General features: G+C 39.7%; 1 protein-coding gene and 1 pseudogene across 2 annotated transcripts in view; one reads left to right on the top strand and one right to left on the bottom strand.

The window, feature by feature from the left end:
• The window catches only part of Tbce (Tubulin-binding cofactor E), a 90468-nt gene extending 87024 nt beyond the window's left edge, over positions 1–3444 (bottom strand). For both annotated transcript variants that reach the window (XM_071689875.1, XM_071689874.1), the window contains exons 1-2: positions 3305–3444; positions 1182–1393 (exon numbers count right to left, since the gene is read on the bottom strand). In XM_071689875.1, coding sequence (XP_071545976.1) covers positions 1182–1360 — 179 coding nt within the window. In that variant the 5' untranslated portion in view covers positions 1361–1393; positions 3305–3444. The remainder of the gene's footprint in view (positions 1–1181; positions 1394–3304) is intronic.
• Positions 3445–10148: 6704 nt separating this feature from the next.
• On the top strand, positions 10149–10936 carry LOC139763631 (nudC domain-containing protein 2 pseudogene; annotated as a pseudogene).
• Positions 10937–16515: the final 5579 nt, after the last annotated feature.

Here is a 16515-nt window from a genome sequence, read left to right as displayed (position 1 = left end):
TGATGAACAATTGAGGGTGATGGCTCTGAATGTTAATGGGATGACTGCTGAGAGTAAATGATGGGAGCTTGTGGAGATTTTAAAAGTTATAGTTTGGATGTGCTGAGAAATGGGGAAACCTGCATCCTTTGGCAGGGTGTATGGAATGAAAATGAAAATGACAAATGTAAGTTGTGGAAGAGCATGCAAGGAATAGTATGGACAGGAATAAAAGAAAATCATAAGGGAAAGTGAAAAAGGATGTATAATTGTGTTATTGCCAAGAGTATGGAAGGGTGTTACAGAGCATGGATGGGATGGATCAAGAATAGTGTGGGTGAAAGGAAAGCCTGGCATTGTAATATATGCATGGATATGTATGTACGTGCCTGGGAACATGATGACTGTTCGATGTAAAGATAAAATGAAGTATTTCTGGAGAAAATTGAATGACTGTATAAATGGGTTTGAGAAGGAGAGAAAGGGGTTGTAATGGGTGATATGAATATGATAGCATGATTTGATGCAATTGGCAAGATAGTTGGTAAAAGGGGAGTCTATTTCTTTGAAACCCATTCCCATCAGGAACCCCCTCAAGGGGGTGGTCACTGCAAAAATGGAGAAGATATATAACATAATTGTAAATAGAAAGATAAATGAGGAATGAAGATGGAAAAAAGATGATTTTGGGTAATTGAAAGTGAAATTCAGGTAAGGTTGGTATTGGATAGTTGATGTTGAGAACAGAGTATTGCAAGGAAGAAAAACTGGGGATACAATTAAAGCCCAAGTAAATGAAAAGAATTTAAAAGTGCAGCATGGGAGAAGTTTGTATGAAAAGGTGCATGTCCCAGAGCTGACTTATGAGTGAGGTATCCAAGTTTATTTAGGTTGGGAAAAAATGCACCAGCAGCAGAGATGGGCAAACTATGGTGCAAAGCTGAACAGTACATATGAAAGACTATATAGAAATGACTTGAGATCAGGTGCATAAAAACTGTTCTGTGAATAAATATAGCATAAATACAGACATACTGTAGAGCTCACTTGAAAAATCATTCTGTGTGAAAACTTAAAACGTAATGTGTTTACATTAACACAGAAATAAGCATTTCACTTCAAAACTCTGAATATGAGTAAAGGATACTGAAGATGAGAAAAAAAGTAAAAAATTATAGATTAACAATTAAGCAAAATCTTACCTTGTTTCAAAATATTTGACCCCTTTATGGGATCCATCATGCCTGCCTCGGGTAACATCATCCCAGTCTACACCATACCAAGTTCCCTGTGTGGAAGGAACCTCACCAATCCATTTCACAGTTCCCCTTGATCTTTCACATTCTATCCGACTCCCAATGCTCACTGGTTTGTCTGCCATCTCTGGATGGTACAGATCTGTTACCTAATTACACTGCAAGAAGGAGTTGAAAGCTATGAAATATCTGCTGCTACATTATAAGTATCAATGAATCAATACTGTATAAATGAGAGCATAATAATTAAACCTGCTGAACACAGTATGATGAGCACATCATTACCATAATTTCAAAATCAAGTCTAGCAGTCACTTCACTGCTGAAGTGACTGCTACTGCTAATATGCACTTCACTCTCTTTAGTGAATGCTTACCGGTTAAATAATTTTTTCTACACCAACACCAAACCATCCTTACCTACAACCTCAGTTACTTGCCCTTGCCCTTTAAAGAAAAATTCTAAATCACCACCAAGATATAACCAAGCATTTCACCTACCATTCCCATCAGCATGTCATTACTACCATACATGATAATTCAATGTCCAGTGACCTCTTGCCTCATTCGTCCACAAATACCTGTGTGTTCATCTTTTTCTATCCCTTGTACAGTACTCCCATTTATAATTACTCTTTCAGCACACAAGCCAACAAGCTTTGTCATATTTTCATTTGCATCAGGAGTCCCATGCCACCAATCAAACACTCAACTGCCACATCACCCATTCTTACATTCATATCCCCTACAATCATGATTCATTCCCTTGCATTACATCTGCTACAAGCACTCATCTGGCTCCTCCTAAAAATGCATTCTTTTCTTCATTTCCATTCCTCTCACTTCTTCAGAGCATAAGCACAAAAAATACCCATCCTTCACAGTCTACTTTCATTTTACTCACATCAACCTTGAAATCAATTTCTTGCACTCGAACCCAGTCCTAAAGTTCATTACATGTATGAGCTGCCCTTCCTTTCACTCATGTTTTCTCACTAACCCTGAACTTCATCATCTGAACATTTCTAAACCACTCTAACCCCTTAACCTTCAACTCTGTTTTGTTCAAGGCTTGAAGAAATAGGTGTTTCTTATCATAACATCTATCTCCCATTCTTTTCATCGTGGTTACAACATGCACAATGAGACACCCCTGCTAAATCTAAAGCCTCTGATGAAAAACCTTCACCTGGCTGCTTCCTCTTCCTACTTTTACAAGATGATGTAAAAGGATAAAAGAACTTCCAGCCACCTGCTCATACCCTTCTTTGTTGCCTTCTACAGCATCTAAAAAAAATGCATAGGTCATATTCTTTCTCCTACCTCTCCAAGGGTATCCATAAGTATTGCTGTAATAAGAATTAACTCAAATTTTTGAAAACCCTTTCACTGTTCCACATGTCATAAGATGTGTTATGAAACTACCACTCAATAAGTCACATGACCGGTTATGAAGCTACTGCTTCATGCACATATGGTATTTTATATGACCCTTCCATAATTCAAAATCCCAGATGATGTTTATATCCACCAATACATATCACTGGCAACTACCAACATATATCATGAGCAACCTGTCAGCACAGCTGGAAAAAATATCAGTCATTCACAAAGCATAATCAAATTTCCGTTGTTTAAAATCTCCAGTTTAATTTTCCCTTACTGTAACCAAATCCCTGACACATGAGTTTGAATGCAATGCAGTTATCATCAACTTAAAGACTTTCAATGTGCTCTATTTCATTTAGTAGAACCTTTTTACTCAAACTGTTTAGTTAAATCATCTGAAACTTTCAATACTCCCAAGGAAGAATGCATATTGCTATATTAATGGAACAGCTGATTTGCATTACCATATTGACACTTTTTATTTATCTTTGTGTCACTAGGGCACTTTTTGCCATCCTCCTTAAAATCATGAAATTTAAAGTGGCAGATTTCAGTTTCTTTTGGAAGGCAATAAAATCATTCCAGTGGCAACTTTTTTTACACACATTCTTTCTTCTCCATGGTTTTAAAGTGGAAAAGATGATCAGATAAAAGTGGCATTTTGCATTACATCATTCTTACCTTATTCAGCTAGCCCAAACCTAACTGGACCCCGAGCAGTTGACAGATCCACAATAGTTCCTCTCTGAGTCACAAGAATAAGCCCTTCCTTTACTAGCTGTGCCCCAATCTTGCGAACAGCTGGCATTAAATCCCTCCAAGCCTTGGGTGAAAGTGCTCTTGCAACCTGTTAATTCCCAACAGCAAATCAAATTCCAATTCCCTTTAAAATTACCAGCTTCATACAATATTCTGAAAACATCATTGTTATCATTTACCACTCACAAAATACTATTCTTTTTAATCAGAGTGAAACAATTCTAACCATACAGAAGGGCTCCTGCAACACCTAGGAAGCCAGCCTCATTCATTAAGAAGGGCCACAAGTTGAGAGGTGAGGTAATAATGTTTAGTTTTGTGAGGTGGATGTATGACAATTGAGGGAAGATATTCTGTGCTTCATAGGTGTCTACTGTCTTCTGTGTTAAAGTTACATCTTGGACATATAGATTCTACTGAAAAGCTGAATAAGTATTTGAAATGTTATACAAATGGGTGGTACCCAGAATATATACAAGAAAGTGTACTCATACATGACAGGGGAAAGTAGGCTCAGATGGGTATATGTCTGGGGGAGTGAAGTTTAAGACTGAGTTTGGAGGGTGGCTGTTTAGTCCTTTTGAATTCAATATGGTGTGACAATGTTTTGTCAATGTTGTTTATTGGGGGAGGGAGGGATCTATGAGTACAGGTTCCTAAAATACTAAAGCTGCAGTGAACTCTTTCTTCCTGGGGGTTGGTTGTTGGTTATAAAGTCGTTTGGAGGAGTAATAGTCTTGAGAGTAATGAACAGATTTGAATCTCAGGCCTTGGATGCAAACTAAAGGAAAAGAGTTTGTGAGCTGGAAATAAAATGCCTGAAGATACATAATGTGAAGCAGGAAAATTATGAGAAAAAATTATATGGTTAGAGAAACGTGTAATAGTAAGCGTGGTCTATTTGAAAGAGCGAACAGGGTGTATCAAACCAGTTCAGGTATATGGTCAGAATAAGTAAAGGGAGACTGAAAAAGAGGATCTGTGTGCTGAAAGTAGTGGAAAAGATGAGAACCAGTAGACCATAAGGTGGACTGAAGGTAAAGAGGCTCTAGGGTATTGGCACCTGAGCACTCAGGAGGATGAGATGTGTGTGTTAAAAGAGAAATAAGTGTTCTATAGGGGAATAACACATAGTCTGTGGGCTGAACCATGAACGGCTCAAGATGAAGTAGTCTGTCAGGCCTGGGTGAGGATGGCTGACTCTGGTTTTGGTAGATTAAACATGACAGAAGAAAATTGGGCAACTGCTGATGGGGCCAATGATTATCTGTTCTTGCACTTATCTCACTAAAGCAGTAGAGGCAGTTAGGTATAAAAAGATACTTGTGAAAGATGCCTGAGATTACAGCTAACAGTGGATTATCTAAAACTGCTAAAGAGGACTACAACTGAGAAGTGCTGCAGAAGTAAATAAAGTGATCAGTAAAAGTTATATATAAAACAGTAAAAGGAATCAGTAACCATACTTAAAAAAAAAGATACTAAAAAAACACAAAACAGCAAGATGATTTGTCAAGCAGAGCATCAGGAGTGCTGCTAAAGTAAATAAAAAGATAATAGGGAAAATCAACAAAAATCAAGGAGAGAAAGAATACTTCCCGCATATTCCCTGCATATCATAGAAGGCAACTAAAGGGTACGGAAGTGGGGGGCTAGACACTCTCCCCTCCTTGTATTTTAACTTTCTAAAAGGGGAAACAGAAGAAGGAGTCATGCGGGGAGTGCTCATCCTCCTCGAAGGCTCAGATTGGGGTGTCTAAATGTGTGTGGATGAAACCAAGATGAGAAAAAAGGAGAGATAGATAGTATGTTTGAGGAAAGGAACCTGGATGTTTTGGCTCTGAGTGAAACGAAGCTCAAGGGTAAAGGGGAAGAATGGTTTGGGAATGTCTTGGGAGTAAAGTCAGGGGTTGATGGGAGGACAAGAGCATAGGAAGGAGTAGCACTACTCCTGAAACAGGAGTGGTGGGAGTATGTGATAAGAGTGTAAGAAAGTAAACTCTAGATTGATATGGGTAAAACTGAAAGTGGATGGAGAGAGATGGGATAATAATTGATGCCTATGCACCTGGTCATGAGAAGAAAGATCATGAGAGGCAAGTGTTTTGGGAGCAGCTGAGTGAGTGTGTTAGCAGTTTTGATGCACGAGATCGGGTTATAGTGATGGGTGATTTGAATACAAAGGTGAGTAATGTGGCAGTTGAGGGTATAATTGGTGTACATGGGATGATCAGTGTTGCAAATGGAAATGGTGAAGAGCTTGTAGATTTGTGTGCTGAAAAAGGACTGGTGATTGGGAATACCTGGTTTAAAAAGAGTACATAAAGTATACATAAGTATACATATGTAAGTAAGAGAGATGGCCAGAGAGCATTATTGGATTACATATTAATTGAAAGGAGCATGAAAGAGACTTTTGAATGTTAATGTGCTGAGAGGGGCTACAGGAGGGATGTCTGATCATTATCTTGTGGAGGCAAAGGTGAAGATTTGTAGAGGTTTTCAGAAAAGAAGAGAAAATGTTGGGGTGAAGAGAGTGGTGAGAGTAAGTGAGCCTGGAAAGGAGACTTGTGTGAGGAAGTACCAGGAGAGATTGAGTGCAGAATGGCAAAAAGGTGAAAGCAAAGGATGTAAGGGGAAAGGGGGAGGAATGGGATGTATTTAGGGAAGAAGTGATGGCTTGCGCAAAATATGTCTGTGGCATGAAAAACGTGGGAGGTGGATATATTAGAAAGGGTAGTGAGTGGTGGGATGAAGAAGTAAGATTGTTAGTGAATGAGAAGAGAGAAGAGTTTGGATGATTTTTGCAGGGAAGTAGTGCAAACGACTGGGAGATGTATAAAAGAAAGAGGCAGATCAAGAGAAAGGTGCAAGAAGTGAAAAAGAGGGCAAATGAGAGTTGGGGTGAGAGAACATCATTAAGTTTTAGGAAGAATAAAAAGATGTTTTGGAAGAGGTAAATAAAGTTCGTAAGACAAGAGAACAAATGGGAACATCAGTGAAGGGGGCTAATGGGGAGGTAATAACAAGCAGAAGTGATGTGAGAGGGAGATGGAGTGTTTTGAAGGTTTGTTGAATGTGTTCAATGATAGAGTGGCAGATATAGGGTGTTTTGGTCAAGGTGGTGCCCTAAGTGAGAGGGTCAGGGAGAATGGTTTGGTAAACAGCAAAGAGGTAGTGAAAGCTTTGCGGAAGTTGAAAGCCGACAAGGTGGCGGGTTTGAATGGTATTGCAGTAGAATTTACCAAAAAAAGGGGGTGACTGTGTTATTGACTGGTTGGTAAGGATATTCAGCGTATGTATGGTTCATGGTGAAGTGCCTGAGGATCAGCGGAATGCATGCATAGTGCCACTGTACAAAGGCAAAGGGGCTAAAGGTGAGTGCTCAATTACAGAGGTATACATTTATTGAGTATTCCTGGGAAATTATATGGGAGGGCATTGATTGAGAAGGTGAAGACATGTACAGAACATCAGATTGGGGAGGAGCAGTGTGGTTTCAGAAGTGCTAGAGGATGAGTGGATCAGGCGTTTGCTTTGAAGAATGTATGTGAGAAATACTTAGAGAAACAGATGGATTTGTATGTAGCATTTATGGATCTGGAGAAGGCATATGATAGAGTTGATAGAGATGCTCTGTGGAAGGTATTAAGAGTAATATAGTGTGGGAGGTAAGTTGCTAGAAGCAGTGAAAAGTTTTTATCAAGGATGTATGGCATGTGTACGAGTAGAAAGAGAGGAAAGTGATTGGTTTCCAGTGAATGTTGGTTGCGGCAGGGGCACGTGATGTCTCCATGGTTGTTTAATTTGTTTATGGATGGGGTTGTTAGGGAGGTGAATGCAAGTGTTTTGGAGAGAGGGGCAAGTATGCAGTCTGTTGTGGATGAGAGGGCTTGGGAAGGAGTTAGTTGTTGTTCTCTGATGATACAGCACTGGTGGTTGATTCAGGTGAGAAACTGCAGAGGTTGGTGACTTAGTTTGGTAAAGTGTGTGAAAAAGAAAGTTGAGAGTAAATGTGAATAAGAGCAAGGTTATTAGGTACAGTAGGGTTGATGGACAAGTTACTTGGGAGGTAAGTTTGAATGGAGAAAAACTGGAGGAAAAGAAGTGTTTTAGATATCTGGGAGTGGATTTAGCAGTGGATGGAACCATGGAAGTGGAGGTGAGTCACAGAATGGGGGAGGGGGCAATGGTTCTAAGAGCATGGAAGAATGTGTGGAAGGCGAGAACATTATAAACATTATCTCGGAGAGCAAAAATGGGGGGCATTTCATGTGTGGTGGGGTAGCAACGGAATGGATGAAGGCAGCAAGCATGAATATGGACATGAGTATATACGTATATGTCTGTGTATGTATATGTATGTATACGTTGAAATGTATAGGTATGTGTGTGTACGTGTGTGGGCATTTATGTATATACATATGTATGTGGGTTGGCTGGGCCATTCTTTCGTCTGTTTCCTTGCGCTACGTTGCTAACATGGGAGACAGTGACTAAGTATAAAAAAAAAAAATGATAAAATATAAAACAAAAGGAATCACTAAATATCCTTAAAAATGACAGTAAAAACACACAACAGCAAGATGATTTGTCTAGCTGAGCAATCAAGTTTGTTTGAAATATAGTTGGGTGATGAAAAGATAAAAAGTTAACAGGGTTTTAGTATTTGGATAATCCTTTCTACAATATATGTAACAAACAAGTAAAATGATAGAATATGAATATCTTTCTTCCTGGAGCAGTATCCTGCGAGGTATGAGAGATATCTCAGACCTCCAGGGTTTAGAACCCTCTCAAACCCCTACCTATTAGGTGACAATAGTCCCACTTCAGCCCCAGCTTCCCCTTCAGTCAATTATGAACCTCAATAACATCTTAAGAACCACAATAACATCTTTTTCCCCAGGTTGTTGGTACCAATCTACCTTAAAATTCTTGAAACACAGACATCAACTTAATGATGATCATCATTGGTTTAGAGAAAAGTTTTCCAAAAGAGAGGGAAAGGATGGGTGAAAAAAACAAGCTGGGGAAAAATGCTTTTGGATCACTACCTAGGAGAGAAACACTTTATCTTACCTCATAATCTGTATCTTTCTCCAAGGTCTGTTCATCTCACAAGCATGAAAGCACAGCAACATGAAGGATAAAGGTTAAAGAAGACTTTGCTAAGAGTGAAGAGGAGTTGCAGATGTTTGTAAGTGCATTTTAAGATATATGTTAACGTAGGCAACTTATGGTAAATGTGAGTAAAAGCATAGTAATGGTGTTTGAAAGGAAATATAGTGAGAGTATAGCTCTGCAGAGCCCTAAAAGAGTGAAAGAAGACAGTGTAATAAACAGTTATATTTATACCCCAACTTTTTTTCATTACTTGCATTCCTACCCTTGAGGCAGCACTAGTGTCCCAATGCTTTATACAGCGACAATAGTCAAACTATGGGACTGCCAGACGACATGGGCCATGTGCCTCCAACTCACTCAAGGGAACTTAGGAGGAGGATGATCTTCATCACAAAATACTCCCAACACTCCTGACCATATGAGAGACTATAGTCTTTAGGAAAACTCCCTTCCCTCAGGATCAAGGTAAGAGAGCTTCTTGTCTACCACAATGCCAGTCAAGGTCACCCTATCAAAACCATAACAGAAAGGGCTTGACTAGCATGTCCAAGCACATGTGTGAAAATGCCATGGTTTGAATTAGTATCATCATTCTAGAACAACACCACTGTAGTCATCATCTCTATGTTTTCCCCCTGCTCCAAGAGGCCTATACATTGAAAGCCTCCAAGGGAAGGAAAAGACAACCCAGAACAAGGACACAAAATGAAAAGAAGGGATGGGAAGCTGAAAAATTTATACACATAGAGAGGTAGTACAATGATTACATATAGAGATGCAACGAATGTGAAAGCATACCACACAGCAGCCTGGATCATATAACAAACAGAATATACAGATTAGCAACTGTAAAAAGAACTAAGTACTAAGTAAGAACATGTAGCTCAGTGGCATCCCTGAATGCCATACAAACCCTACAAGTCAAATCAATTAAAACACATTACCTGTAGAGCACACCCTAGGTATTTCAGATGATTTCTATCTGTGGCATATGATAGGGTGGATAGAGATACTTTGTGGAAGGCTTTAAGAGTATATGGTGTGGAAGGTAAGTTGCTGGAAGCAGTAAAAAGTTTTTACCAAGGATGTAAGGCATGTGCACAAGGAGGAAGAGAGGAATTGTTTGGTTCCCAGTGAATGTCGATTTGTGGTAGGGGTGAGTGATGTCTCCATGGTTCTTTAATTTGCTTATGGAAAAGGTGGTTTGGAAGGTGAATGCAAGAGTTTTGGAGAGAGGGGCAAGTATGAGTAAATGTGAATAAGAGCAAGGTTATTAGGTTCAGTAGGGTTGAGGGACAAGTTAATTGGGAGGTAAGTTTGAATGGAGAAAAACTGGAAGAAGTAAAGTGCTTTAGATATCTGGGAGTAGACTTAGCAGTGGATGGAACCATGGAAGCGGAAGTGAGTCAAAGGGTGGGGGAGGGAACGAAGGTTCTGGGAGCATTGAAGAATCTGTTTTCTGGCATTACTTTGATGATGCAAGAAACAGCAATTATGTATAATAACAATAAAAAAGTACTTAGCAAACCCTAAGTCATCTTTAGTATATTTCCTACAAGAAAATGAAGCAAAAATACATGCTCCAAGAAAAACTATGCAATCCTCTCTTCACTGTTGTCTAAGCTGAGAATAGAAGCTTGGCAACAAATTACTTGCAGTTTTCTGTGGCGCCTCCACCAAGAAGCCATTTAAATCAACAAAAGTGTTGCATTTTGCTTCTGAGGAGACGGCAGGTGTATAGTAAAGTACCCATAAAAAGACATGCCTGATTATGTAGAGACCAATTTTGATGAAAGGAGTGGAATTGTGCCATGTACAACACCATGGGGCAGGTGGTGGCAGACTGTATCTGAGGTCCATGCAGAGGTGAATGTTCCTGAGGGTACTAGATCCAAATTTATTCAAGTCACAGTCAAACCATCTCACATTAAGGTGATAGTTTTGGATGAAGTGATTATTGTGGGACCTCTGTATGCTGTCGTAAGAGCAGATGAGACAGTATGGACTTTAGAGGACAAGAAAATACTGCATATTGCCATGACAAAGGCTGATGCCTGCAGCAAGGAGACAGTATGGGAGGGGTTGCTTGCAGATAACTTCTCAGCTGATCCATGGACTGTCCATGAGATGAGAAAGAAGTTGGATCTTGAGCAATTCCAGATCGAGAATCCTGGCTTTGACTTCAGTGGTGCCACACTCAAGAAATGTTATGACAATGTACCAGGATCTGTTCAAGAGAAATGGGAGGAAAAACAGAAGTCCCTTGCACCTCAGAATCAGACACAAGCATGCCAGGAGCAATGTAAAGAACACCATTCAGCTAGAAATGAAGGAAGCTGAAGAAAAAAAAGTAATTGCAGATATTATGAAGTTACTTAAGACTTCTCTTAACCATATTTAGTTGCTATCAAGTATCATTTCCCTGGGGATAGGGGAGAAAGAATACTTCCCACGTATTCCCTGCGTGTCGTAGAAGGCGACTAAAAGGGGAGGGAGCGGGGGGGCTGGAAATCCTCCCCTCTCGTTTTTTTTTAATTTTCCAAGAGAAGGAACAGAGAATTGGGCCAGGTGAGGGTATTCCCTCAAAGGCCCAGTCCTCTGTTCTGAACGCTACCTCGCTATGCGGGAAATGGCGAATAGTTTGAAAGAAAGAAAAGATAAGTAATTAAAGGAGAAGGGGGTTAATTTCATTTCAATCAAAATATGGAAAAAGACAAACTCCTCACATTGTGTGATCTATACTGACTTTTAGTTTATCTGGCAAATAAACTTTCAGAATTTTAGTATACAAACTGAGAGTACAGAGCAATGATACTTAACTTTGCAAGATTTCAGATAACCTTCAAAACATTATATTGTTCACACTTTTCACAACTAAACTATTTCCAGTAACATTATATGATGCAAGTGACTCACCTCAGAGGGACAAACTGTTTTCTTGATGCCTCTAGCTCTAACCAGTTCAATGATTTTAGCACGGATCAAAGCATCAAATCTTTCAGACAGTCGTTGCTGCCTCTCCGTCAGTGATTCTTGACTTCTCTTTGATGCATAAGCAGTGGCAGATGCAGGCAACGATGAAGACACAGTTGGACCAGGAAGAGCAGTATCAGATATAAATGAGGTACTGTATGAGCTTACTGTGTTTATAGAAGGAGAAGCAGAGAAAGATGTACAGCTATTGCTGCTGTCTGAGCTATTGTTATTATATGAGGATAGAGCACTCCCCGCTGCACTATTTGTGTAAGATATAATATTACTGTCAGCCACAGAAAGTACAGCTCCAGTAGCAATGGTGTTGGACACACCACCTGATGAATTGGGTGTAGTATTACCACTTGGAATGTTGGCAGGATCTGTCACAGGTAAAGATGTTGGAACAAAAGGCTGGGGAGTGGCAAGGACAATATCACATGAAGAGGAGTGTGATGCAGGCTGAGTATAAGTAATGGTTTCTCCAAGTAAGCATGGGTCATCTCCTACTGGTCCATGCTCAGTCTGTACTGCCACTGCCACTGCAGTAGGGACTGTGAGAGCCCCAACTGTTGATACACCTGAGGGTGCTCCTAGCAGGGATCCAGTTGGTGCTTGAGTCAACAGTTGGACTGTAGTCAGTGGCTGAGGTTGAACCAGATACTGTGGAAAATGTATTACCATATATCAAAAGTAAGCTTGAATGAATGCACACAGGAAAGAGGCAAGAATAGAATATTGCTACAATATATATAATCATTATTATTTCTTTCATTCATGATCGCTGCTTCCCACGTTAGCGAGATAGCACAAGGAACAGATGAAGAAAGGCCACATATCCTCAAATTCATTCCCTAGTTGTCATGTGTAATGTATCAAAACCACAGCTCCCTATCCACAACCAGGTCCCACAGAACTTTCCATGGTTTACCCTGGACCCTTGACATGCTCTGGTTCAGTCCACTGACAGCATGGGTGAGGCAAGAGGACACTGTCTTCCATTCTATTATATATTTACAGTAGCCAGGTAATGACGGAGTCCTTTGGAGTGGGAAGTTTCTCTATGAGAATATATTCCCTTTTGTCAACAGGTAATGATATAGCCACAAAGGTAACTCTCCAATCACAGTGCAACCTCATGCAGAAGCAACATCTATCCTCTTTGATCACTGAACCAAACATCCTGCCTTATGTATCACTGGTTCACTCATCTGATCCAACTTTTCAGCAAGACATCTCACTTGCAACGCAAATTCAGGCTCTCAAAAAGAGAATGGATGTGCTGGAGACCAGAATTACCAGGATTCTCACAGGCCCTTAACCCAAATGACTTTGCCAATCCAACACCATAATCGATTTTTACTTCTACTTCTAATGTGCTTGATAAAGTCAGTATTTAAACCTTACTGCCCAACAATGCCAACTTCTAGAAAAATCTTGCATCTCAGTTCCAAAATGGCTCTTCATCTCAGCCCAAAATCCTCTGCACCTCAGATCTGGAACAACCTTGCTTCATAGCTCAAAACACTCCTCTGCCCCAGCTCCAGAATAACCTTAAATCCTGAATAAATCAACACAACCATAAATGTTTACAAAAACCCAGTCCTAATACAGTTCCTTCAACAACTCTGGACAGAAAAAGAGACATTAAATCGGTCAAGCAAACATCAGGATTCCAGTCAACAAAACTGAGACATCATGATGGTTGAAATGAATGCTCAATCTCAACCATCTTTGATCCATCAAAAACATATCATTACAAAACCACTGGCAAGCCAGACATCAAAGACTATCCATAATAGACACAAAGGTGAGACAGTACAGCCTACAAATAATCTCTTGAAATACACATGGCACATGGAACAGAATAAACAACCACACCTAGTGTGCCATCCGTTATCGTTTAGATGTCATTCTACTTCAGGAGTGTTTCTTTTTGTATAATTTGGAGAAGTGAAGTCCTTCCTATTTTCTGCATACTGGAAATGAATGACTGTCACCACATACATCAGGTAGTCCATCCCTCACTGTCTACTTAGGACACAGATAGACAACACACAACTCATGATGCATTTCTCCCTTCAACTAGGAGGCATTATACAATTCTGCAACAATATTCCAAATCCTGACACCAAGTAACTGACCAATTACCATTCCATGTAAATAAGAGCATCATGTACAATGCAGTCTTCAATGCCTGGCATCCTAGGATGGGCACCACCATCAGCCCTAACACCAATGGCTACCAACTTCACAATATTGTGTAGTCCTATTTGCTGAAGGATGTCTGCACCCCACCTGGCCCTACTCAGTGGCAAGGAAGGACACTAGACCATGCATTCATAGTAGCCTCATTAACACCAACTCTAATTCATCCACTGTTCTCCCTTCTCTCTAAACACCTGGCCATTATACCTGAGTACTCCCATTCAACACACTACCCACCAATAAACAATAGTCCTCGCTACAATATATCACAAATAAACATGTCAGCATACATACTCCATGTCATCAAAAGGATCATGGCAAACCCTGGCTCAGATGCAGAAACATTGTACACCTGCCTAGTTACAGCTACTAGAACCAATGAGTATTACATTGGCCATGTATCTAACATCAGAACAGGTCAGCCACAGAAAAGGATGTTTCAAAACAGAATTATCAACCACCAACAACAGGTTGTTAAAACTTGTGAAGCCTACAAACGAGATCCCATAGATGAAAATTTCAGGGCTTATCATATAACAGTTGACAAACTAATCAATGTGTAATCTAAGTCTGCCAGGACTTGCAGGATGGTCCTAAATTTCATCCTCTGGACGTCAAAAAATAACCATTTGATGGGAACTGAGGTGTCAGGCACTCAAAGACCCTGGCTGGTATATTCCTCCTTGAGGGAGAAACCATTTAAAAGATAGCGTTAAACCAAAACTAATGCTTCACAGGGCATTCTTTCTGGAAGCAGGGCTGGCACAATCAGGAAAAAACAAATTATGGGGCTCTGCATAAATCAAAAGGCATCACTGAACTGCCAGGTCTGTGCACCAAATGAATGGCAAGAACTTCCTCAAACTTAAGTTGTTGAGAGTGCCAGTATGCATCCTCTAAGTGTTACGATGACTAGCTACTGTCTAAGGCTGCAGTGTAAAGTGGTTATCTTGAGCCTCAACTCATATCCTGAACAACCAGGTCTGTGCACCAATTTCAATGCCAAAAACTTCCTTATACTAGGAATCACTGGTGGGTGACAACAAGCATTCTTACAGTCTAGACTGAAAGTCCAAATGTTTAACTGTAAGGTATGAGACATTTTGTGAGTTAGTTTCCTAGAACATATGTTCTGTTATATAAGCATTTATAAATCAGATGCAAATTCATCCTTTTTTCTTTGATGATAAAACTAAAGTCTTTCAGACATCCTCATGTATCATATCTACAGTGAATGTCTGTAACAGCCGAGTCAAGGGTGCCAGATTTCTAAATCCACCCCTAACCCTATCACACACTAGAAACATCCAAATCCAAGCACTGGTATTCTAAAAAAAGCTTGGAAGTTTCAGAGACAACCCTTAACTGGCAAAGAGGCAATATCAAGGAAAAATTCCCTTTAAACCCAGCTCAGTGGCTTCTAAAAGACTGACTTGTAAGGGCACCTCTTCCTCTGGCAGATACAAACTTTGATGCAATAACGGTCTTCCTTCTGAGAGCACAACAAAAGGAGTTGCAAAGCCCTCATACCATTCCTTTAAAGTACAAGAAGAAAAGAACCTGCTACTTTCTCTTTCCTCTAAGTATTTCTCAACAAAAAGACAGGAATAATAATAACAGCTTTTATCAATGACAAGAGTAGACATATAGCTCTGAAAATCTTCTGAACAACATTATGGGGAAAATAGAAGCTACAGACTACTGTCTGCACAGAAGCTGATATAAGAGACTGCTAAGAGTTTCTTGCATGGAAATTAGTGTTGTTTTAAGGCATGCCTCAAGATCCTTTAATGAGCTCTACTTAAATGAATGTTTTGTCAGAGGGAATGGGTTCCAAAGGGCAGGGTGTTAGAAAGCAATCATAATGATATGACTGCCAAGGCTTGAGGAAATGTTGTTCAGTCTTAAAAAGGAGATCATCCTCTCTTATGTACAGAGCCACTCTGGTTAAGGTCCAAGACAGACTCAGCTCATTCACAAACAAAAAAACATAACTCTTAAAGGGCTAAAGGTAATGCATAATTTCAGACTGATGAGATTCTACGTCCTCAGAACTCTGGCACATACAGATCGGACAGAAAAAGCCTCCAATGGGAAGGGCAGTCTGGAAAGCCTAGGAAAAAAACCTTTGTATTTCCCCAGGTACTGTACAACATGATTAAAGAATTTCTAACCAACTTTAATATACTTTTAGAGCCAAAGAAATATGTGAACTCATATATCAGGCAACTAGGATTTATTTTTCAGAGAAGAAAAACCCCAGACACCCCTAAAACTCTCTGCTCACTATGTGTAACTTAACTTCACCCATCCATGAAAAGTGACTACCCAGTTAAAACAGTCTTATGAGCAAAACACCGTATATACAAAATGCCAAAATCTAGTAATCAACTTCCATGGATATACATACAAATTTCAAAGTAATATCATGAAAATACAATTTTCTTTTTCTTTCTTCCATTGCTCTAGCCAAGGTAACTGGTAATCAACATGAACTGGAAATTGCCATACCTGGTCAGGTACAAGGGATGTTGGTGAGGAAAGTCTCTTCACAGTCTCTTCACCATCACACCCTTCCTGTTTCCTCTTCATTTAGGTATGTTCTGGAATTTAACAGTTGAATTAGCTACTTTCAATGGAAAGTCATTTCAGTTTGATAACAGTGATCAAGGAATGCTAACTTGTTTCAGTCCCTCTTGTGCCTCATACTCTTATCATACATATTTCTGAATCTTTGAAGACTGCAAATTCAACTCAACTTTCATAAAATTCTTCAACATGCCCCCCCACTCTGTAACTTAAAATTGCTTTTTCATATCCTCAAT

This window comes from Panulirus ornatus, chromosome 47 (assembly GCF_036320965.1).
Source record: "Panulirus ornatus isolate Po-2019 chromosome 47, ASM3632096v1, whole genome shotgun sequence".
Lineage (NCBI taxonomy): Eukaryota > Metazoa > Arthropoda > Malacostraca > Decapoda > Palinuridae > Panulirus > Panulirus ornatus.
Note: the sequence above shows the minus strand (reverse complement) of the source record. Positions and strands in the feature narration are given on the sequence as shown.